The 26,986-nt window shown below is 34.1% G+C and overlaps 1 protein-coding gene across 1 annotated transcript; it reads left to right on the plus strand.

Moving 5' to 3' along the window:
- Nucleotides 1-190: 190 nt before the first annotated feature.
- On the plus strand, nt 191-18,231 carry LOC149776229 (peroxidase mlt-7-like). Its single transcript, XM_089942621.1, has 9 exons — nt 191-208; nt 681-825; nt 4,802-4,990; nt 8,999-9,106; nt 9,697-9,885; nt 14,342-14,440; nt 14,825-14,929; nt 15,989-16,301; nt 18,009-18,231. Exons 1-9 carry the CDS (start codon nt 191-193, stop codon nt 18,229-18,231), a joined length of 1,389 nt encoding a protein of 462 aa, XP_089798747.1.
- The last annotated feature ends 8,755 nt before the right edge of the window (nt 18,232-26,986 follow it).

Consider the following 26,986-nt stretch of genomic DNA (forward strand, 5'->3'; position numbering starts at 1 on the left):
AGCAAACTTGGAGTTTTACGTCACCTCTTGTAAACAAAAGCCTTATAGAAAGATGTCATCGGTTTTCAAAAGCGTTATCCAGCATGATTTCATTGATTACAAATAAATGCCATTAAGCTTGATGTCATTCTTGTACACGAAAGCCATCTAGCATGATGCCATCGCTTGCAAACAAACACCATCTAGCAAGATGGAAAATGGTGGAAATGTAAATAAAATGCACAAGTACGCAAAATCAAATAGTCCTGTAATACAATGATCATAGTAACTGTGTGGAAATATCAGCACAAGTTAGGTAATAAAAGTTCTATCATAATATGATGCTTGAAACGAGAGATTTGTGAATAATTTGTCCAGGAGAAAATCAATTAAATCTTTGAATGACTTTAAAGATGATTGGCATCAAAAATCAAGTTATATCCTAAACAAAACACACGTTAATGCAAAGAAATCCTCCGTCATATGACACGTGTAATTTTTCGATCATCGACCAAAAGTTGTGAGTGTTACAGATCGTGCATCATCTTATCTTTGGTCGTAAATTGTTTAATGACTTCTAAACGATCACTTTATTTAGTTTGTTAGTGTCATAGTTTATTTTTGCAAAATTAAAACACGTCTTGAAAAAGATTCTTTTTCACAATTGACTTAGTTTTTCATATTCATTTTATCCTTTGTAGATGACGTCAACTATCACTTTCCTTTTGGCTGTCTCTGTGCTGACATGCTCGGTACAGGGAACGTACTACTACGATCCCGCCTTTGCTGCAAACGTTGTAGCTGCTGTAAAGTTGGCTCTGACTAACATAGCACAGCCAACAGAAGGTAACGACTGTGTTTTTTTCAGCCAATCACAAAATGATCTCACAAGTAACGTTTGTTGTGATTATTTCTGGTCAAAGTTCATGCTCCTAAATCAGGCTCAACAATTCAGTCATATTCAGACTTGCATTAAGGTATCAAAAAAACGGCGAGGGGGACAGGGGTTTGTAGGTGTGCACAATGGTTAGTATAGATGGGTTTGCTACCAAACGGATCTAATGAGAGAGAGAGAGAGAGAGAGAGAGAGAGAGAGAGACTTAGTATGACAATTTAAATAATTAATTGCATTCAAATTTCATTATTTTGACATATCATGGTGTACGGTGGGAACTTAATATTGCTGAGAAATGCGATAAAATGTTCATATAATATATTCATTTAGTATATAGCCTGTACAGTCACAATAAGGGGTACCAGTTCGTAGCGAATCAAAGAACTTGTGGGTGAGTGTAGCTTTAACAGTCCATATTTCTCCTATTTCAATGGATCTTAACATAACAGTCCTTGTCAACTGACGGGTTACTAAATTCTCAAACACTAATAATTTTATGTACAAATATCTAGATGATTCAATATGTTAGGAAATGGAGGGGGTGATTTTACGACACTAATCTGTGCAGTCATAAAGTCTTGTGCATTAGACCTTATGACCTCTTCCGCTAGAAGTTGGATAATTGCTCGGTCTGACAAATATCTTCCCAACACTTGCTTCCCGCATTCAACAAGCATCGACTAAAATATAACAAAGCATACAAAGGAGATGTACAAACAATCTGACAACAGCCTAGATTTATTACAGCACTAACAAACAAATGATTGTATTTTGCGGGAAATCGAATTCGCACAATATTCATGACTAGAACCCAGAAGTTCATTATTAATTTGAGATCTCCAGACATGCATCGTATCATTAGACCATATAAACAAGTTTTCTCCTTGATGTTTTTTGATATACTGCTAATGAAACTTTATCATCCACAATGAGTCTCAAATGTACTTTGAAAATCCTCTTAAATAGGCACGTGAAAGAGGTAATAGCATCTAAAAACATGTCTCCGCTCTCTAAAAGTTACGTTCTACATTGATGATGTGTACGAAAACTTAAAAGTGCATACTTAAGGAAGGTTATTGTATAATATCGGTGACCAGTTTTGTCAAGCAGATTAAATCGTAATGGCAACTTGTTAGATATGATAATAACAACAACAATAAAATCAACAACAACATTAATAATAATAATAATAATAATAGTAATAGCGGTGATAATGATTGTGGTAGTAATAGTAGTAGTAGCAATTACAGCAGAAGGAAAAAGGAGTGAGGAAACATTAATATACATTTACTTTTATTGCTAACTTTTATATTCATTTTGCTGCCGTTTGGCTTGCAGACCCTGTCCAGCTGTTCCAGTTATTTGACTCTGGAAAATACAATGAAAACAATGCGGCCCTGGTTTCAAAAACGATGGATATACTGAAGACAATGTATTCTCTCTCTCTCTCTCTCTCTCTCTCGCACACTCCAAAATGACTATATTACTACATTGATGCTATTAGACCATACCCCTGCTGGATTTTTACGTACACATGTGTGGGGGAAAAGGCTCGGGATGGGAAATGCATATTTAATTACTGTGAATAATGAATACTCTATAAAAACATGCGGAACTACTACGGCATGTCCGTTCGTTCATGTGCTCATGTCTACAAGTATGCTTTCGTGCAAACAAAATGTAGTGCAGATCATTCTTGAAGAAAGAAAACAAAATGATAAAAATAAACTATTGCGGACCAGGTGGAAGATCATATTGTCGACCACGTATGTATGTATGCATGTATGTATGTATGGATAGATGGATGGATGAATGGATGTGTGTGTGTGTGTGTGTGTGTGTGTGTGTATGGATGGATGTACGACTCTATGGTCTGAGACTAAGTATCAGAAAAGAGCGAAATAGCAACAAATTTTGTTAGATTGGAAACAATTTATTTTCCAATATGACAAAGTGAACATTTAAAGGGATCTTACTGATTTGTGATCTAAATTCTAAATTATTCAAAACGTTCTGTCACAAGCCCCAATGAGTAAAGTTTTAACTGAATTTGAATGATATTTCAAACAAGTTCCAATAATAAATGGGTTGATGAGCCAGTGACCTGAATTGTGATGATGTGGTGCCATTCTTTGAAATGTAACACAATATTTAAATCAGAAATGTTCTAGTCTGAATTCACTATATTTCCAAATTAATGTTTCTGTCCAATAATATTACTGAGCGCCTTATTATTCCATTGAATAACAATTTGAGTAAATCAATCCACTCACGTCAAAATCTGAAACAATACGAATGATTCTGCTGCAGACGGTAGGGCAAGAATGAATACTTTTTCAAGTGAAAAACATTACTAAAAAAATAAGACATAATAATAGTAAAAGGCCGATGGTCAAAAGTTTATTTCTAGAATATTCTAAATTGTCAACAAGATAAGGTCTATTTCTATAATTATAATAAAGAGCATATCAACCATCAGGTATCCAGTTTTATTCCATAGGGGAATAACAGTCTTCTAGACTCAGATCAAGATAAATATATTTACCTCCATTGATAATTATCATAATATTTAATCAATACTCACAGAGAAATATTAGCTATGTATTATGTTGCTTACAAAATCAAAGTTCCTGTTCAGATATACCATGAACGTGATTATGGACTAAGGTCAATCACAATATACAATTATACGAAACATATATTTATTAAGAAAAGCTAATACATATTAACAATTACATATTGACAAGTATGTATGTATGTATGTATGTATGTATGTATGTATGTATGTAGATATGTAGGTAGGTAGGAGTAACTGTATGTCTACATATACACACATATGTATGTAGGCAAGTAGGTTGACGCAGTGGCAGTTTGTATTTCGCAAAGTGTATGTCTGAATATGTGTACATATAAGTATGTAGTTAGGTGGGTACATGGATGGTTTGCATCTATTTATAAATACATATACAGTGTAAATCTATATAGTTTGTATGTGTGTATATGTATATATGCATTAATTTACATGTAAATAAATACGTATGTGAATTCGTACGCTCGCATGCTAATACTGCGATATGTTTTACAGCACTTCTAAACGATCATACACTTTTTCTTTGATTCAGCTATACGGTCTCTCAATTGAACAACATCGTATATAATGAGACACTATATGCCATATTCCAAAGCCGAGGAGTTTGCGTTGTGAAAAATTTCAATTGTACCGGACAAGCGACGAGTGCGTACCGGACTTTGGACGGTTCTTGCAATAACCTGAATCATCCAGAGTGGGGCATGGCTTTTAGACCACAAAGACGCTTGATAAACCCACAATATGATGGTAATTAATCCCTGCCTACTAACGTATATTTTGTTGTATGTCCTTCTTAACATGTATGTATCTGCTTTATTGATGTCATCTTTAATTACCAACCATTTCTCGCTTGTTCAATACTTTCTTTTCTCTCTCTCTCTCATTAACTGCTTCTCTGTCTATCTCTGTATGTATTTATATATTATACGCTGTGATATTATATTGAATTTCAGGATTTCTTACAAAAAAAGTCCGCTCCGGTGGCCTAGTGGTTAGAGCGTCGGCCTCGGATGCGGAATTTCGTGGGTTCGATCCCCGGCCGAGACATACGAAAGTCTGCTTCATGATGTCCCAGTGCTAGACATCACTATAAACTGCCATACTGCAGACATCGTAGCGATATGGCTGAAAAAATTGTTAAAGCTACGTTAAAAATCCAAATCACACACACACAAAATAAATGGTGTAACATTCCTATCAATTATTGAAATTATGCAACCTGTTAAAAATGCATCAATACTTTTAATTTCACATAATAGAAATTTGTGAAGTATTTCTTACAGTCAAGTATATGAATCAATTATCAAAGTATTAAATTAGTAATTTTCAATTACCAGATGGAGTATCCAGTCCGCGAATCCATACTGCAAGCGGAACGGGAACTCTGCCCAACCCAAGAACCATCAGTAACGTAATTCATTCTAACAGAGGCGTTTTAACGCCTTTAGATCAGAAGATCTCGCTGCATGTTTTCCAGTGGGGACAGTTCCTGGACCATGACATTATCTCTACACCAGTTTCCACAGGTTATACCTCACTTTTCATTTATTTATTTATTTATTTATTTATTTATTTAATCTTAGATCCACTCAAGTGGCTTTTCACTTGTCAGTCTGTCAGTTTGTGTTTTAATCTACACCCCTCTGTTCGATCGTTCTTCTTTAATTTTAATATACAACATGAGATACCGCTTTCGTTGAAGGTGAATAATAATAATAATAATAATAATACAAATTATATAATTAAATTATTATTATAACAACTATTATTATTATTATTATTATTATTATTATTATTACAATCTTCATGTCTGTTACTTCTTAAAAATACGATGTTCTTTTGTTACGTACTATAACATCTTTTTGTGACGCATGATGTATGTATCATGGACCAGTGGCCTATATTGCAAATAAACACTATTATTATTATTATTAGTATTATTATTATTATTATTATTATTATTATCAATACAGGGAATATGCTTTAAGGAGTTAGTTGATTAAATCTTGAACATTAGTGTCCCATCTGATTTTCGTCATCAATTTCAATACATGATAGAAAGCATTTCGCCCATCAGTTATAACAATATGAATGTAGTTAAAGACTCAAATGCATGATCAAAAATGTCCAGTAAATGTATTCTAATTGTTCAGTATTGTCGCTACCGCCTTGACTTATGTTGCCTTTTGGAAATCACTATCTGAACGCGATAAAACTAACACTCAGTGCAGACAGATTTGATTCCAACTCGAATGATATCCTGTGAAATATCTAATTTCACTTAATGACATTGAATCCTCGGTCGGTTCGTCTTGCAAACTATCAAAGATGTCGAGTGCAATAAGTCTGTCAATCGCTATGTCACAGGATAAATAACAGCGTAATACAATGGTTTGGACATCTGACCAGCGGTAATATTACCAAAGACGTTATATAAATTCTTGAATTGATTCCCATTCATCGATGTTACCTGCTACAGATTTGATTGTCTCAGTTGCATTACCTATGCAACTGGATTTGTTTGTAGTGTTCAAATTCCGCAAATGTTTCGCATATGTGTCGAAGCAAAATATATATGATAATTTCCTAGAAAATTACCTTTCTTTCTAGTTTAATCCTGTCCATCTATGAAAATCTTTTATTTTTAGATAACCAAAATATGATAGATGATGGTGAGGTTTTTGAGATACAAAACTTTGCGCGTGATTGTTATGAAATGCAAGCATCAGCCGACATATGAGTTGATGATACTGAATCTTTTTAACATTTTAAGAGTATATATGTTGATAGTGGTTTTGACGATCAAGGTAAACGACAATTTTATACTGGGCATGAAGATATTGGAAGAATGGAAACGAAATTAGAGGATCTTCTCATAACTTCTAATGAGAGATAGCATTGGTCCTTTTAAATAACTATAGACAACACATATGTCTTGAGGTATTAAGGGCGAAACCTACCTAAATTCTGGAGGAACATCCGGTGATGCACATGAAGTAAAGATCAAAAACATATGCAGAAAAAAGTGATAGTAAACACTCTTATGGCCCAGTTCAATAATAAATTAAAACTGAATCTTATTTTTGTGATGTTCTTGGAATATGTTTAGTTCCCTTATTGCCTATGGTAAAAAATCAACTCAGTTTTTGGTTCAAATTAGGAAAATTACACTTTTTATGCTTAAACTGTCTCCTTCTACTATGGCTGCTTAATGTCTATGGAAGCTGTGAAACATTCACCTTTTTCATATTCCAGATCTCTTAGTAATGATGCTCTCCATGAAACAGTATCTTTTAAAATTTTGCTCCTCAGATGTTCGTCTAAAATTTGTGTTCTTTTTGTAACCTTTCTTGCAAACGTGTATTTTGACAAATTATCCATTGTTGACTGCATCCATTGTTTTTCCTTGCATATGCTTCCGTGCATATACTCATAAAATGTTGGAGTTGTGGACTATTTAGCGAGCCATTTTTCAATTCAATGTCTTTTGTTTTCTTTTTTTTTTCTCCTTAATTATTACAATAGTTTGTTTTCATTTTTACTCCCTTCTCTGTTGTTACAATTAACAGACATTCGTTACCGTAGAAACGATGACTTCAATAGCTGCATCTGCTAATTCAACTGCATCTGATATTGCCATTTATATAGAACCAACACATACAGATCATACTTTAGTCGAATAAACTGACATTAGACGATATCAAGAAGCCAAAAGAAGACCACATGGGACACATATTTCCAACAACGCACCGCCCTTTATAAATCAATCAAAACGTATGAAAGAGTTCATGTTTAATTCGAAGTTTGTTATTTCTATAATTTTCTTCGCTTCATTTGCTTCATATACCGAGAAACCATGTGTTGTTTTAATTCAATCTGTTTTGCATAAATTCCATCCCTTTGAAATTGAATCATTTGGCTAAACCTCATAAAGATGATATGATCTTTAAGTTGTTATGTGAATGTTGCCTATAAGGAAATGTATCCTTACTTCACATTCAACCGTTTAAAACATGATGGTGTTTCGTTAACGGTATGGTCATTGAAAGCAATGTGCAATGGAAGATCATATTGTCGACCACGTATGTATGTATGCATGTATGTATGTATGGATAGATGGATGGATGAATGGATGTGTGTGTGTGTGTGTGTGTGTGTGTGTATGGATGGATGTACGACTCTATGGTCTGAGACTAAGTATCAGAAAAGAGCGAAATAGCAACAAATTTTGTTAGATTGGAAACAATTTATTTTCCAATATGACAAAGTGAACATTTAAAGGGATCTTACTGATTTGTGATCTAAATTCTAAATTATTCAAAACGTTCTGTCACAAGCCCCAATGAGTAAAGTTTTAACTGAATTTGAATGATATTTCAAACAAGTTCCAATAATAAATGGGTTGATGAGCCAGTGACCTGAATTGTGATGATGTGGTGCCATTCTTTGAAATGTAACACAATATTTAAATCAGAAATGTTCTAGTCTGAATTCACTATATTTCCAAATTAATGTTTCTGTCCAATAATATTACTGAGCGCCTTATTATTCCATTGAATAACAATTTGAGTAAATCAATCCACTCACGTCAAAATCTGAAACAATACGAATGATTCTGCTGCAGACGGTAGGGCAAGAATGAATACTTTTTCAAGTGAAAAACATTACTAAAAAAATAAGACATAATAATAGTAACGATGGTCAAAAGTTTATTTCTAGAATATTCTAAATTGTCAACAAGATAAGGTCTATTTCTATAATTATAATAAAGAGCATATCAACCATCAGGTATCCAGTTTTATTCCATAGGGGAATAACAGTCTTCTAGACTCAGATCAAGATAAATATATTTACCTCCATTGATAATTATCATAATATTTAATCAATACTCACAGAGAAATATTAGCTATGTATTATGTTGCTTACAAAATCAAAGTTCCTGTTCAGATATACCATGAACGTGATTATGGACTAAGGTCAATCACAATATACAATTATACGAAACATATATTTATTAAGAAAAGCTAATACATATTAACAATTACATATTGACAAGTATGTATGTATGTATGTATGTATGTATGTATGTATGTAGATATGTAGGTAGGTAGGAGTAACTGTATGTCTACATATACACACATATGTATGTAGGCAAGTAGGTTGACGCAGTGGCAGTTTGTATTTCGCAAAGTGTATGTCTGAATATGTGTACATATAAGTATGTAGTTAGGTGGGTACATGGATGGTTTGCATCTATTTATAAATACATATACAGTGTAAATCTATATAGTTTGTATGTGTGTATATGTATATATGCATTAATTTACATGTAAATAAATACGTATGTGAATTCGTACGCTCGCATGCTAATACTGCGATATGTTTTACAGCACTTCTAAACGATCATACACTTTTTCTTTGATTCAGCTATACGGTCTCTCAATTGAACAACATCGTATATAATGAGACACTATATGCCATATTCCAAAGCCGAGGAGTTTGCGTTGTGAAAAATTTCAATTGTACCGGACAAGCGACGAGTGCGTACCGGACTTTGGACGGTTCTTGCAATAACCTGAATCATCCAGAGTGGGGCATGGCTTTTAGACCACAAAGACGCTTGATAAACCCACAATATGATGGTAATTAATCCCTGCCTACTAACGTATATTTTGTTGTATGTCCTTCTTAACATGTATGTATCTGCTTTATTGATGTCATCTTTAATTACCAACCATTTCTCGCTTGTTCAATACTTTCTTTTCTCTCTCTCTCTCATTAACTGCTTCTCTGTCTATCTCTGTATGTATTTATATATTATACGCTGTGATATTATATTGAATTTCAGGATTTCTTACAAAAAAAGTCCGCTCCGGTGGCCTAGTGGTTAGAGCGTCGGCCTCGGATGCGGAATTTCGTGGGTTCGATCCCCGGCCGAGACATACGAAAGTCTGCTTCATGATGTCCCAGTGCTAGACATCACTATAAACTGCCATACTGCAGACATCGTAGCGATATGGCTGAAAAAATTGTTAAAGCTACGTTAAAAATCCAAATCACACACACACAAAATAAATGGTGTAACATTCCTATCAATTATTGAAATTATGCAACCTGTTAAAAATGCATCAATACTTTTAATTTCACATAATAGAAATTTGTGAAGTATTTCTTACAGTCAAGTATATGAATCAATTATCAAAGTATTAAATTAGTAATTTTCAATTACCAGATGGAGTATCCAGTCCGCGAATCCATACTGCAAGCGGAACGGGAACTCTGCCCAACCCAAGAACCATCAGTAACGTAATTCATTCTAACAGAGGCGTTTTAACGCCTTTAGATCAGAAGATCTCGCTGCATGTTTTCCAGTGGGGACAGTTCCTGGACCATGACATTATCTCTACACCAGTTTCCACAGGTTATACCTCACTTTTCATTTATTTATTTATTTATTTATTTAATCTTAGATCCACTCAAGTGGCTTTTCACTTGTCAGTCTGTCAGTTTGTGTTTTAATCTACACCCCTCTGTTCGATCGTTCTTCTTTAATTTTAATATACAACATGAGATACCGCTTTCGTTGAAGGTGAATAATAATAATAATAATAATAATACAAATTATATAATTAAATTATTATTATAACAACTATTATTATTATTATTATTATTATTATTATTACAATCTTCATGTCTGTTACTTCTTAAAAATACGATGTTCTTTTGTTACGTACTATAACATCTTTTTGTGACGCATGATGTATGTATCATGGACCAGTGGCCTATATTGCAAATAAACACTATTATTATTATTATTAGTATTATTATTATTATTATTATTATTATTATTATCAATACAGGGAATATGCTTTAAGGAGTTAGTTGATTAAATCTTGAACATTAGTGTCCCATCTGATTTTCGTCATCAATTTCAATACATGATAGAAAGCATTTCGCCCATCAGTTATAACAATATGAATGTAGTTAAAGACTCAAATGCATGATCAAAAATGTCCAGTAAATGTATTCTAATTGTTCAGTATTGTCGCTACCGCCTTGACTTATGTTGCCTTTTGGAAATCACTATCTGAACGCGATAAAACTAACACTCAGTGCAGACAGATTTGATTCCAACTCGAATGATATCCTGTGAAATATCTAATTTCACTTAATGACATTGAATCCTCGGTCGGTTCGTCTTGCAAACTATCAAAGATGTCGAGTGCAATAAGTCTGTCAATCGCTATGTCACAGGATAAATAACAGCGTAATACAATGGTTTGGACATCTGACCAGCGGTAATATTACCAAAGACGTTATATAAATTCTTGAATTGATTCCCATTCATCGATGTTACCTGCTACAGATTTGATTGTCTCAGTTGCATTACCTATGCAACTGGATTTGTTTGTAGTGTTCAAATTCCGCAAATGTTTCGCATATGTGTCGAAGCAAAATATATATGATAATTTCCTAGAAAATTACCTTTCTTTCTAGTTTAATCCTGTCCATCTATGAAAATCTTTTATTTTTAGATAACCAAAATATGATAGATGATGGTGAGGTTTTTGAGATACAAAACTTTGCGCGTGATTGTTATGAAATGCAAGCATCAGCCGACATATGAGTTGATGATACTGAATCTTTTTAACATTTTAAGAGTATATATGTTGATAGTGGTTTTGACGATCAAGGTAAACGACAATTTTATACTGGGCATGAAGATATTGGAAGAATGGAAACGAAATTAGAGGATCTTCTCATAACTTCTAATGAGAGATAGCATTGGTCCTTTTAAATAACTATAGACAACACATATGTCTTGAGGTATTAAGGGCGAAACCTACCTAAATTCTGGAGGAACATCCGGTGATGCACATGAAGTAAAGATCAAAAACATATGCAGAAAAAAGTGATAGTAAACACTCTTATGGCCCAGTTCAATAATAAATTAAAACTGAATCTTATTTTTGTGATGTTCTTGGAATATGTTTAGTTCCCTTATTGCCTATGGTAAAAAATCAACTCAGTTTTTGGTTCAAATTAGGAAAATTACACTTTTTATGCTTAAACTGTCTCCTTCTACTATGGCTGCTTAATGTCTATGGAAGCTGTGAAACATTCACCTTTTTCATATTCCAGATCTCTTAGTAATGATGCTCTCCATGAAACAGTATCTTTTAAAATTTTGCTCCTCAGATGTTCGTCTAAAATTTGTGTTCTTTTTGTAACCTTTCTTGCAAACGTGTATTTTGACAAATTATCCATTGTTGACTGCATCCATTGTTTTTCCTTGCATATGCTTCCGTGCATATACTCATAAAATGTTGGAGTTGTGGACTATTTAGCGAGCCATTTTTCAATTCAATGTCTTTTGTTTTCTTTTTTTTTTCTCCTTAATTATTACAATAGTTTGTTTTCATTTTTACTCCCTTCTCTGTTGTTACAATTAACAGACATTCGTTACCGTAGAAACGATGACTTCAATAGCTGCATCTGCTAATTCAACTGCATCTGATATTGCCATTTATATAGAACCAACACATACAGATCATACTTTAGTCGAATAAACTGACATTAGACGATATCAAGAAGCCAAAAGAAGACCACATGGGACACATATTTCCAACAACGCACCGCCCTTTATAAATCAATCAAAACGTATGAAAGAGTTCATGTTTAATTCGAAGTTTGTTATTTCTATAATTTTCTTCGCTTCATTTGCTTCATATACCGAGAAACCATGTGTTGTTTTAATTCAATCTGTTTTGCATAAATTCCATCCCTTTGAAATTGAATCATTTGGCTAAACCTCATAAAGATGATATGATCTTTAAGTTGTTATGTGAATGTTGCCTATAAGGAAATGTATCCTTACTTCACATTCAACCGTTTAAAACATGATGGTGTTTCGTTAACGGTATGGTCATTGAAAGCAATGTGCAATGTGCAATCTGCATCTTCCATGAAACAATGAAGTGGACAATTCATGTTCCTTTATTTATTATCCTGGATATCGTCGATACAGCTAACTTTGATCATACGTTTATCCAATCAAATTTTTAAACATAATCTCTTGACACCGACGATATTGCTTTCGTGTTAATTTCATTAAATCTCTCTCTTCAACTCTCAGTGTTGATGTTTTCAATGCAAGTTAGTTTTCTGACATTATTTAAGATTAATTAAAGTAAAGTATTGTTTCTACTTTAAACGTTTCGCCATGCTACTCGTCCTTAGGGCCTAGCTACACTATTCATTTTGTAATTTGTACAGTAATCACTTTGAATCAGACTGGTATCGTAATTTGTCGGTTGCGTCCGTTTTGAATATTGTTTGGTTAGAATTTCTCAGTTATCTACTTATTTGCTGTGTGTTGACAGATGTATTGTTGTATTAAATTTCACTAAGGTCAGATCTCTCAATATGTCTTCTACTGTTTATTAATTTCAGGACTTGACGGTGCCACACTGAGCTGCTGTGAAACGAATCCTGTAAACGTTGATACGTAAGTACGATTTAGAGCTTCGTGTTTTCTTATTGGTATGTTAAATGTCACCAACATACGTATTACCCCTCTCTCTCTCTCTCTCTCTCTCTCTCTCTTTATATATATATATATATATATATATATATATATATATATATATATATATATATATATATATATATACATACATACTAAAGCAAAATGTTCGTATTATGATGGACCAAAGGTTTGTTTCGACTTTCATTTCATACAGATAAGACAGTACTTAGTCGGAATGGTTTTTGATCTTGATTTTCCTTGGAAATAAGACAGTACAAATTCAGACAATACAGTAGCTTTGCTTATATATATGTAGTAAATGGTAGTAAAAATCACCTACCTCAAAAATTGTATGCAAAGTATCGTTCGTTTCAAACAACAGGGAGAAGTGCGCTCCGATTTACGTACCCAACGGCGATGGTTTCTTTGCGGATGGCACCTGCATGAACGTGCCACGTTCAGCACCGGCGTTGGACGGGAATTGCAATACGCCGAGTAAGTATCAAACTTCAACAAAACCATTACATATTCTGGAGGATATAACTAGGGTTAAATTAGTGGTCAAACGCTTCCTAAAATACAAACTTCATATGTTATGAATTTACATTTGTTCTATTATACTAATCTGCGTCCATTGTATGGTTGATATAAACACACATTTAAGTTCCAATGAGAACTGATCTTTCGGTGGACACATTCTATACCTCGTCTTCAAGCCATGAAATTGAATTACCGATGAAAATTTTATGTTTATGAAAATGTCGAAAATTGATATCACCGAAAATAACTGATAATACAGTAACACGATAGTCATTTATAATTATTTTTGTCGTTAATAGCCATACTTCCGTTCCAAACATTTCCCTGAATTAGCAAAATGTTTTAGCAAGTCTCACAAACATAAGCTCCACTTTGTCTAAACATAATACAATGTTTTCACTCCCAAGAAAACACAAACTTCAAAGAACTCGAGACGCATCTCCCGCAGGCAACTTAAAGGCAAATTCCTCTATAAGTAACGGGGGTGGGGGGTGGGGGGTAAAGACGCCCACATTGATTATTTTGTTTCAGCATGTTAACACATCAAAACGATAGTCAACATTTACGGCCTAAAAAAGTTTGATGTTGCTTTGTTGACATAGGTGTATTTAACGCACACACACACACACGCGCGCGAAGCGTTTGTCAGAATACATGGTTATCGACATTTTCAATGTTACGGTCATGGGATAAATAGACAGTACTTTTCTCATAATCTTTTCGTACACAATCTCATTAATTAATGATGTATTGGTGCTGGACGAAGACAACAGGAAAAAACAAAATGTATTTCTTTATTTATTTACAGCCGGACCAAGACAGCAGGTGAACAAGATAACCTCGTACATTGATGGTTCCAATGTTTATGGTTCCTCTGCGGCAGAATTAACCAAGCTACGAAACACAAGTCTGTATTGCAATCACTCTTTCTTGTCAAAACTAGTCTCTTGTAATTAAGAATATATGGAATATAATATAAATACAAGTTATATTCATTGTAAACTTTTCCCATGCTCGAATAAAATGTAAGATTGATACGATATAATCGTGTTTAATATCCATTTATATATGGTTTGAATAATAATGACATCGGGCGGAACATCCTACATTTAACAAAATACACACCGTGCCTGCTTCTCTTAGGAGACCAGACCTAAACAAAGCAGCATGCTTTGTGGCTCCCGGAAATTCATTTATGCATTCATTCCATATTACGTACATCAAGAAAAGATGTTATAATTTCTTTGATGAAATAATGAGTCTAAACAGAAGTCTTTTATTGTATTTTAAGATTTTCCGGAGTATATGGCTGTCACAGACGGAAACAACCTTCCTCCAAATAATGACAATTCGGAGTGCACTTTGACTGTACAAGGGGAAAGATGTTCCATGGCTGGTAAGTTTATAGCTGCCCTATCTGTATCATGTGACCACCTGTGTTGAACCGTGAATACACAAATGTAACAATGCATGCTTAGAACAACCGACTATATATATCAAACATCTATATGAAACGATAGGTAGGCTTCAGGAATTTACTATGCCTAAGAGAGCTTTATAAATCCTTATTCATACACAATTATGGATAAAGTACCAACTATGAAATTATACGCATTAATGGATGTACTGCTTTGTTTCTGTTAAAGATTCGTGCGTTGTTCCTTTCCGAAAACCCGATGTGTAAAATGACAACTTTCTGGACACAAGTAAGTCGTGTTCAGTGAGTGGTGGTAGCTAACTGCAAGCACATATATAGAACAATTGAGTTTTGAAAACGTTTGATAAAACAAGTATTTGAAAAATTGGTGCCATAATGAACAAATATGGTAGTCTTAGGTTGAAAGTTAATATCTTCAAACAACGCTGAGCACCTTTTAGTATAAATTTGAAAAATCGCTTTGCAACTGGCAGGTGAAATAACTGAAATGTTGGAAAGAAACTACAGTGTCATAATCGTATGTACAGACTTATACTATGTCTTGTTCTTTTCCCTCTTAATGGGATATTTAATTTGGAGTTAGCAATAAGTTTAAAATATTGGCAGTTATGTTATCGTTATGTGTCGGACAATAAATCGTTTTCGACTGAACCCCATGATTACAAGAAAGATCATCAGTTAGATAAGGTCCCAATTATTATAAAACATTACAAAACCATCGCAAGATAAACAAATATTCATTTTTAACAGCCAGTTACAGCGGCTTCTAATCAAAATTTATTTTATGTTATAAAGATAAAAATATGTTCAATCCAGCCGAAGACAGAAGAAAGCTCTCCGTAAGTGATAGCTGGTATTGTTTGATATGGCCAGACAAACGCATGCAGACAGACACACACATATCCAAATGTTGATTATATATTTATGTTGATTATATATTTATGTTTTAATGATGAATTTATATTAAAATAAAGCTGAAATCCCTTCAAGCTTAAATACTCATACTGTCATTCCCAGGTGACTCCAGGGTGAATGTCGTGCCCAGTCTTGGCTCCTACCACACACTATTTGTACAGGAACACAATCGTATTGTGAACCTTCTCAAAGGACTAGGGTGGACAGATCCAGAGGAATTATTCCAGGAGGCCAGGAAAATAAATATCGCCCAGATTCAGCACATTACATACAATGAGTTTCTTTCCTGGCTCCTTTCACGTAATGGGATGATTCAGAATAACTTGATCATTACTGGTTCTAGGGTCAGTTACTTTACAGGCTACGACCCTACAATAAACGCTGACATTGCCAATGATTTTGGAATAGCTTACAGGTAAATATTACTTTTTATATACCTGTTCCGTATTATATTCATAGTTTCACTGTTTCAATATTCATTTATACTGTTTTACCGAGTTTCCTTTTGATGATTTTTTTTTTACAACGAGTGGTATATCAATGATACAGCGTTCATACTATACATACATCATATTTATATCATATTCAAATACACATAGTTGCCCTGTGAACTGAGTTAAGATATACCCCGGGCAACTGTGTATCCATTTCAAAACGTAGTTATGTGCTTTTTCTTGTTGTTCACAACCACCTTTTGCAAACTCATAGGTTGATTGTTTCTTTTATGAGTTTTTATTTTTATTCACGCTGAATAAATCATGATAAGACACACTTATGATTTAAACATAAAAGATGGTTTTAATGAAGAATGTACAGAACTACAAACACATGGTTAGCTTCTTGTTCTCTGAACGCACAAGAACTCACAATATAGCATATGGAAATTAGCGTGGAATAGAAACTAAACGAAATGACAAGCTAATAAGAGGTAATTAAAATCGTTTAATATATTTACAGTTGATCTACGTAATTATTCTTCTCTAATCAACATTACTACCGACCATAAAATTGTTAGAGCGATGGATGTACAAGTGGGTGGATGGATGAATTCATGGATGAAATGATGAACAGCCAGAATAAAGTATGCATGAAAACATAAATATATACATTTTCTATCCATATCGTTTAGAATCGGACATTCCTGGATACCGAGTCAAATGAAACTACATACAGATTTTCCAGAAATGTCAGATATCAATGACCCAGATGTTAAAAACATTGAGGACACGTATCTAAATCCACATATGCTTTATATGAGGGAAAGAACCGGGCCCAATCGATTGGTAAAATGGTTGACAGAAACTAAATGCCCTCGCACCGATAGGTACATCTCTCTCTCTCTCTCTCTCTCTCTCTCTCTCTCTCTCTCTCTATATATATATATATATATATATATATATATATATATAAATATTAGAATTAGAATCGGACATTCGTGGATATAGAGTCAAATGACCACGAAACCGATATATATATATATATATATATATATATATATATATATATATATATATATATATATATATATATATATATATATATATATATATTACTAGTACATGTCCATATATTAAATAGAAACTGACAATCAATTCAAATTGCATCTAACCATATCTCTGTGTATCTGTACATTTATATATCGTCTATCGTAGGCGCTCAGACGGGGTTAGAACAAATTCTAAATGTTTGTGATCCCAGAACGAAACGTGCTAACGGGTCAGGGACGGATATAATATATATTAGAAGCAGAGGACGGATACGTATCCGTACATTAAGAGATAAATGGAAAAAGAAAGAGCCAAAGACGTGGTTGAAGATTTAAAGTAAATTCTATGAGTAGACTGTACGATTTAAGCCAGATGAACTATTTGGAACAGTGTTTCGAGTATGTGAACTGCTGCCTAGCTTTAAGACGAAATGTAAGTTCCATTCATCGTGCGGCAGAAATTAGGATTCCGGGATACTTCGCAAAATATTCTATGTTAAATGCAAACAGTTTTTATTCCTCCTATAAATTGATATGTTCTGATCATAGGAACTGCTAATTAGCTCACTGCAATGTCTTTCCTCAAACGCCTTCTTGAATGAATTATGACCATGAAACCTTTATATATGTTTGAAGATTACTAGAAGATGGAGCGAGGAACAAGTTGTTCTTGAAGAACGGTGTAAGTTTCGACCTGGCGGCCTTAAACATAAACAGAGGGAGAGATCATGGAATTCCTCCTTACTGGAAATACAGGACAGACTTATGTGGGGAAACCCTGGCTGATCCAGGATCTTGGACGTCTCTGACATGGCACGACAACATTACCATAGCACTCTTGAAGAGTGTCTATCAGTAAGATAAATGCTCTTTACACACACACACACACACACACACACACACACACAAATCAATGACAAAAACATAGTTAATCAGATTATGTGCACAACGATATTCACATTTCGAATGATTTTACTATAGAAACTAAATGCATGCTTGGCAATATATGTAAATGCTCTGAATGAATAACTACTTTACTAAGAGCTGGAAAAAAATTACTTCCGAAAATATTCCCAAATGTTGGTTTCATAGTCAAATGCGTATTAAAGGTATCTAGGGCAGATAAATCAGTCAGGGGCAAACTGTAGTCAACCTATTGTGAAATAAATGTTCTCCATTAACGACTTATTCCATTATACGAGTCACCTCTCCGGTAGCCTAATGGCTGGAGCGTCCACTTCGGATTCGAAAGATGGCTTTCAAACCCCAGCTGAGTCAAACCAGAAGCTTTTCTAAAATGGTACTAACAGCTGCCTCTCTAGACGCTCAGCATTGAGAGATTAGTGTTAGGACTGGTTGGACTGGTGTCAGGATAACATGAAAGGATGGGACATCATTCTACATGTCTGCGATATTATCCCCCAGTGCTAGACATCACTATAACCTGCCACACCGCAGACATTGTAGCGATATTACTGAAAAATAGTTAATGATACGTTAGATATTCAAATCACACACACACACATTATACTAATCTGCAAACAAGTTTGGGAAAATCAAATTCATACTTGGATATGGCATCCCTCTTATAGAACAAACCACAGGGAGAAACGTCTTTGTGCTGACAGCGTATAGGACACACGCAGCGGTTACGTAACATATGAATGGATAACCTTGACCAGAGTGTATGCTTTGATATGTTAACAGAAAATCAGACACATTCTCGTAGAATGGGTCAATTTCCATCATGTAAGACATTTGTTTGTTTGATTTAAATTCTATTAACGGACTTCTGGACTATTTACCACAAGATAACATTTTAGACTTTTCGAGGGAATGCGGTTTCAAATAAGGAAAATTATACGTCTTTTTTAAGAATTGTATGCATTTTTACCGCTGTCGTTTATATTGTATGTCTTTTACATAACTTTAATATCTCTACCTTTTACCTCTGACTTTAGATAGTATATCTTTATGATTTTTTGGGAGGCATTTTGTATCTAATGTGTTAATTATTTTTGGAAATCCTTATCAGCACATGTTTGAGGCCTGCTGACGTTCCTTATGCCATGATATATTCGGTTAGGTTTGGTTTTATATGTGTAACTCCACTCCTCAGCACACGATATGCTATACCTGGCGGAAAGGATATTTGGTGGAAGAAGAACTATGAAAACCACGGGTTGAAACATCTATCCTTGGGAAGCTACTGGCAAACAGTGGCAGACACCTATTTATGGCCGAACCGAGACTAGAACCCATGCGGTCAGAGATGACATGGTGTGATCTGTAAATTCCAAGTCCTCAGACCATTCGGTCACTACCACTCCAATATAATTAGAGATTTAATAATAATGATGTAAAGACATCAGTTGCTGTATAGGCTGTTGAGATTTGAGGAAAGGAAGGGTTCAATGCATTCTTGTCTCAATTAGCCTTAAATTTCTCTTGTTTACATCAATACTCAGATTGATTTAGTCACATCACCGACCCACTTTCCCTAACTCTCACCTCCCCAAACTATTCCCATTATCAATCCTTGAGATCGTACTAATTAAAATGGTTCAAACGTTTTCCGCAAGAGTTCATTGTAACATCCATTTTACTATATCTGAGAGAACTATACTTATCCTTTTAAAATCGGTAAACGTCAACTCAGCTGAATTGGAGAAAAATACCGGTTACATCTTATTTTAAAGTTGTTGCAGACGACAGAAGACATGCGAGAAATGGTGGTGAATCTCGTCATTTGAAACAGTACTGATAATTAAAAAGATAGTACGTGATATACTTTTTTTTACAGGGATCACTTTATCATATGCAGATATTTATTTATTTACATCAGCAGATTATTGTACGTCTTGATTCATTCAGATCACCGATGGATATAGACCTGTGGACGGGTGTTATTACCGAATCACTTGCCACAGCAATTATCGGTCCAACACTAAATTGCATCTTTCTTGCGCAGTTCAGGGCACTCAGAAATGGCGACAGATATTGGTTTGAGAGGCCGGAACCGGAAGGGTTTTCTCTCGGTGAGGATAGAAAACATAATATGTAACGATTATCCAGCTAAATAAAAAAACAAGCTAGATCTTAAAAGATCAGGAAGTATAATGTTTAAATTCGAGAGTATTTTCCCGGATTATTAGTCTTCTGTGCTTTTTTATGGACGATTTAAACCGTTTATTACAGATATAAGATTGTACAATGTTTTCTATTTTATAATTTTATTTATCAGTTAGTGTTCTTTTTCGGAAATTCAAATCATTCACTGATGCTATCACCTTTTCCGAAAGATATTTTCAGACATATGCGTATATTTTTTTATTAATATCTTTTATAAAGGATTTTAATATATCTTTATCATTTGCTACATATAGAAGTTTAATAATTGTGTTTAAGCAAAACTGGCTGGCATAAAACAAACCTCCCTGGCAGCGATATTGTGTGCGAATGTGTATGACGCCAGCTTCGTTATTCCGCCAAACGCCTTCCTCGCGGAAGACACCAAGTAAGATTACAGTATATATTTTCTCACATCGCATCATTACAAAATGAAAACATTAAGGCTGTGTTTTCCTGGTTTTAAGATAGAAAGGTGGAAACAATTCACGATGGACTGGTTATGATAAAGGCTTGTTGTGCCTCTGAGTATAGATTACTCAGTATATACAGGAAATTATCATGCAATCAAGTTAACATTACTATAATTTTGTAAACGTAAATGATTTGTCTTTAGTGCTTGTTGAAATTGTAGGTATCAGTCGAATGAGAAAAAAATATATTTACTTTATAGAGTTCAATGTTTGATATGAAATAAGTAAATACTTATAAATGGATATTCAACACGGTTATATCGTATCAAGTGCATGCTTGTACAGTTTTTGTTTTGGAATCAATCTTACTTGAGAGACAAACTTTCCTCTGAAAGACTAATTTATAGTTCCCATTTTAAATGCAATCCAAAATCGATTGAATCAAGATCAGGATAGGTTTGTTAAATGACAGATATTAGCCAGCTGAATGAAACCTGCTTCATTTTGCATACCACCAGGAGGATGCTGTGCTTAACACGAAGCAAACATAAACTTTATATTCACTATGCGGTGGCTAACATTGCATAACAGACTGACTTAAATGGAAAACTTTTATCTGTGTACTTGTCCATCCGACCTAGTGACGTAGGTTCAGGAGAAGAGATGTACGAGTACACACACAAAACAGAGATTAGAAATTAATCAAAATGGTCAACATAGTCCAAACTGAATTAACTCGTGAAATGTAGGTTGCACGGAGCTAATAGATCGGAACTGAAATTAGCTTTTGAGAACAGAAAACACGAAAATAATGACAGTTGTTGGTTTCCTTTACTGCTTTTGACATTTAAGAAGAATTGTTAGATGAATATGTGCGCGCGCACACACACACACACACACACAGAGAGAGAGAGAGAGAGAGAGAGAGAGAGAGAGAGAGAGATCACACATGACTCCAATATTAAGCTTCCTAAGAATGCAATTAAAGTGTAAAATGCAGTTTGCACTGACCTGACCTACTTGTTGTGGGTGTATGTTGCTCTGACCTTAAAGTATCTGCCGAAAATGGTGCATATTCTAAGCAAAAACGAAACTTTTTGCCTAATGAACAGTTTTCTTCGCGTATTAAATATGTACAGCACAACCATCAACCACACCCCACACATTAAATAATTAAAAACATATGCAATTCTAGGAATGTGGCCCTTCCCTGCTCACAGATACCAAAACTGGATCTCAGCCCTTGGAGCAGATCAGTAAAGCGGAATTTGGACACAGGTAAAGATGAATTCGAGAACAAGTTGGTTCACCTGCTCTTGGAAATTCTCAAAGAGGGAGAGGCTGGTGATGTAAAGAAGTAAAAGGCATGACGATTCTGATTACATTTTTACAATATTTTAGTGAGCACCTTCTGCATATGTATCCACAATTCATATAAAATTAAGAATAGGACTGAATTAAATAAGACGGAACCAAAAACATATCTTAATACTGATGTTTGAATCTTTCCCTGCTATTATCACTTTGTATGTGTGCTTCTTTCTATTGTTGAGATGCATTGAATATATCTATTGCAAATGTATTTTCTTTTAGCTCATTTCAATGAAAATTTCATCTTAATACATTTTATAACTAATATTGCTCGTTATATGTATTAGTTCATTGATGTCTTTCCTCTTTTTTTTCTTCTTTGTCCTTCCTGCAGATTGTATGCTAATTCAAGCAACATCAATGTATATGGAAATGTGATTTGAACTCTGCTTCACACACTTGTGCTTTAGTAGTGAAATCATCTTCTTGGAATAAAATGAATTACTTCACTTGAATGTTGTGTCATTCTTATCACCACTCTTCGAACACTGATCTAACGTACTAATCAGAATGGGTTACTCTGATTTAAAACAAATTGATGTTAAATCTAAAATAAAGGAGTTAAAGTTTAGTAGACACAGAACTTAGCAGCAAGATCTGGTGTGCATGATACAACGTGTAGTCTTTCAACACCTTTCGTTAGCCGCAGGTACATTAAGTCAATCACACAAGTCCTCGAGCGGATATCAGCATACCGATTCCCTATGTAACGTAGAAACAGACCTTTCTTTCTTTGTGTAGTCAAGAAAACTTTTAAGATTTTTGCTTCGCAAATGAAGGAATATGTTGTATTAAATATATCGATAGAAAAGAGCAAATCTAACAGCCCCACCCCGCATAAAACACCAAGCAAAACAAAATATATATTGTTTTAAAAAACACAAAAAAGAACCAAAGAAAGACACACCCTCAAAAACGTTCCAAGGTCAAATTAAGACGAGAATGCTTGCACGCCTTACTTTTACTACATATGTAGAGGGAAGATGCCATCGATCAGAGAAACAAATTTCAGTGCAGAGTAGTGTGCATTTATAGCTGAAATTCATGAGTGTACGCTTCAAATCATATCGATACATGTAACGCATAAAGGTTGTATACTAAAAATTAAACGTTATGAAGGTAAAAGGAAGAAACAAACTTAATAAAATTTTCATACGACTAAACAATCGAAATAAATAATTAAGACAATTTTGGCATAATAATATAAAGTTGAAAATAATAGTTTCCATTATATGTCATAAGTTCTTGAAATAGCATGCATTGCGTAAAAGAGATGTCAGTAAAATACATGATGAGTACAGTCTTTCCTTTACTCAGTCATACATGCGATAAGAATTACTTAATGGAAACGTAGCTTCAGGCATTAAAATTGAAAATTAGAGAACGACAAAAAATGAGATCCTAAAATTCAAAATATATTGGTAGTTATGATTCAGTGTTGATGTCGGGGATGATTAGGCTGCCACAAATAGGATAGTTTGTTTTCATGAGAATGCTGTTATCCGCAACATCGTCTGCCATGAACATGCAAATTACCTAAGTTTCGACTTAACAAGCAACATGTGTCTAATGTATGTACTGCCTGGAATGGCCATCCTTTATAAACCAACTCCCAGTGAACAGCTTCTGTCAAAAACTGAAACGTCAGTATAGTATTACAACTTGGAATTGCAAAATTATCGATGGGAAATGCTTGATAATGAATTTTGTTTTCTTGCCATCCATGGGAAATACTTGCTTAATGATAATGCCCTTTTAGGCCAGTAATATTGTCCTTGCCTTCTGTATTATTGCCATTGTATACTGGTAGTATTGCCCATGTCAACTAGTAATAGTGTTCATTCCTTTGTCTACCAGCAGCATTTCCCTTGCGTACTAGTAGCACTGCATTTGTCTATCAGCATTTTTGCCCTTGGATATCAATATTATTTGCCTCGTCTACCATTATTATTTCCTAAACTACAAATAAAAAGTTATGTTTATAAACTGTATAAAGAATTAAAAGATAAACAAAGCTTTAAACCCCCATTATTGCATATCATTGAAAATAAAATGAAGAAAGACGGCCATTTTAAAAACAAATTACCAAGAATTATTTAATGCAAACTATAAGCTATTCCGTGATCTACAACAAACGGATCACTTTCCATGCTGCTTATAATACAATTTTAGATGGGTAGAGTTTATAGGCATTATCTTTTTTTTCTTGTCTCAAAAGTTTCCTTTCATTACATATATTAGTCCAGTTCTAGTTCTAATAGATATTTTCTGTTCGAAAAAATATATTTTTGCTTACTACTGTTGTTGTTTCACTACAGTTCAACTTAATAAAAACATCTACCAATTTATAATGTCCATCTCCACCATATGTAGTGATGACCTAGATTTAAAACTCATTAGATTTTGCTTTCTGCATTTTGCAGGCAGGATATATCTCTTGTCCACTAATTATATGATGATACGAGTCATACATGCATACGTACATCCATCCATCCATCCATCCATCCATCCATACATACATAGATGCATACATATGGCACTGATCTTTCTATTGCTAAGATGTCGATCTTTCCGTCAGAAAAGACTGCTCAGAATCTCTAAGTTCATTGCAATAATGCAATTGTAGGGATTTATATGCTCAGTAAATGGTTTGCCTTAATGCATGTAAAGGTCGACATATTCTTTAAAAATTAAATTAAATATAATTTTTTCCTTTGCATTCATGCATATGCTATTTTTCTAATTTTTTGGTATTGTAGCACTTGTGCGGTATTCTTTATGTTCGTTCCTTCATTTAAAAATGTAGTTTTTAAAATTTCTTTTTGGCAAGATTTAAGTTCACTTCGCTTTTGATTAAACTACATTATGAAGATATGTAGAAATTCATCCCGTAAGCAAATATATTTTAAGTTCATTGCACTATTCAAATTAATTTTCTAATATTGCGCGTTTGGGAGAGATTGCTTTGACATAATGACATACATATAACCTTTATAACAAATCATGTTCAGCTTTGTTTCCAAATCTTCTTGTAAAACAGACGGAAGTTGAACAATAGATAGTGGAGAGAAACAAACACCAAAGGTAGATGAAGCATGCATAAAGGAAATATATGCCAGTGGAACAATGAACAGAGATAGTAAAATCGTACAAACGTAATTATCCATGTCGAGATGAAATAGGTAGAAATCTTCGGAAACAGAAACATTCAGAAAAGAAAATTTGGAACCTGTAAAAACAACAAATAAAACTGAAGAAGTGCAAGATGAAAGAAAATGCACAAGTTGGTGGGATTTTAATGAACCTTTCTTTACGTAAAATTGGAAATTAAACTGTAATATTTGATAAGTGGTGGTGTACCTGTTTTAATTTGATCCTCTTCATTTGGTTAAATTATTATTACCTTGACATGACGGAGTCACCGACATCCAGTTGCTGTAAACGATGATAAATTTGGTTTATCTCTAGCCTCCGATGTATATAATGAACAATCACCAAAGAACAGTTCACAAATTACTGTCTGCAAGAAATTTTAACACTGCACAGAAGTAACTACAAGCTTATATATAAAGCACAAAAATTATTACCGCAGTTCACCATGTGGCATTAAACAGCCTTCCTTGGAATACGCTTTTGAAGATTTACTCTGGGGTACTCCATCAACACTGGTTACTGAATAATATCTCAAACTAATTATCGCTGCTTCTCTTTGCCAGTTCCCAATCGAGTACCTAATAATTTCCCTTTTAATGTGCTTTTCACGCAAGAGATATGGCTTACTTCAGCGAGTGGCAAATATATCTTAAAGGTCAAAATGAAGTCTGAGAGGTACCAGTGAGTTATAAATTTGAGAGTTGGGACAGAGACTGCAGTGGTTTTACAATGGAAACACCCAATAAGACACGTGTTTGAGATTGGATGATACAATGATTTGGATTATCAAGACAGAGAGAGAAAATAGTGAGTACACTAACAGCTATCGATTAGAGTACTACCAAATGAAGAAATACAATCATATAGCTATAGCTACAGACATATTGTGGCAAGGTTTCGGTGTCACTAGATTTGTTCAGACAGAGCTTCTTCTTCTGCCATTCAAATACTACACAGAGTAAGGGAAAGATCGAGCGAACTATCTAATATCCAGCAGTATTTAAAACCAATCGAAAAGAGGATAAAAGGTGAGATAGATCATTTGGACTCCAACATGGAGTGAAATCCCAGAAAGACGATGGAACTTAACAATTCCTCCTGGAAGAGCAAGATAAGGACTATTGTATTGAAATACATCCAAGCGATCAAGAGGCTAAAACGTCAAACATTTTAGCGCATACATTTTTGACATAAAGAATTATTTTGAATCACTGGTCTTTAAATAAGTATTAGAAAAGAGTAAAACGTAGCAAGCTTTGTAACAAAATCACAAATAATTTATTTTCATCGAATACAAAGTAAAAATGTAGGAAAAGGGAATTAAGTCCCAGAAAATCCTATAATACCTAACACAAGTCCTAATAATTAAAGTTCTGAATACATTTTATCGGTATTCCAAAATAAATCCAACGCGGAAGGTAACGGCCAGTATCATGATGATGTGTCTTTATTAGATTACAATAGTACAGTCCTATAAATATATCCTTATTTAAGTTTCATTATAAACACAAGTCTCAATTTCCATGAATGTTATGTTTTCGTTGAAGA

The sequence above is a fragment of the Sinohyriopsis cumingii genome, chromosome 18 (assembly GCF_028554795.1).
Source record: "Sinohyriopsis cumingii isolate HCF-2022 chromosome 18, ASM2855479v2, whole genome shotgun sequence".
Lineage (NCBI taxonomy): Eukaryota > Metazoa > Mollusca > Bivalvia > Unionida > Unionidae > Sinohyriopsis > Sinohyriopsis cumingii.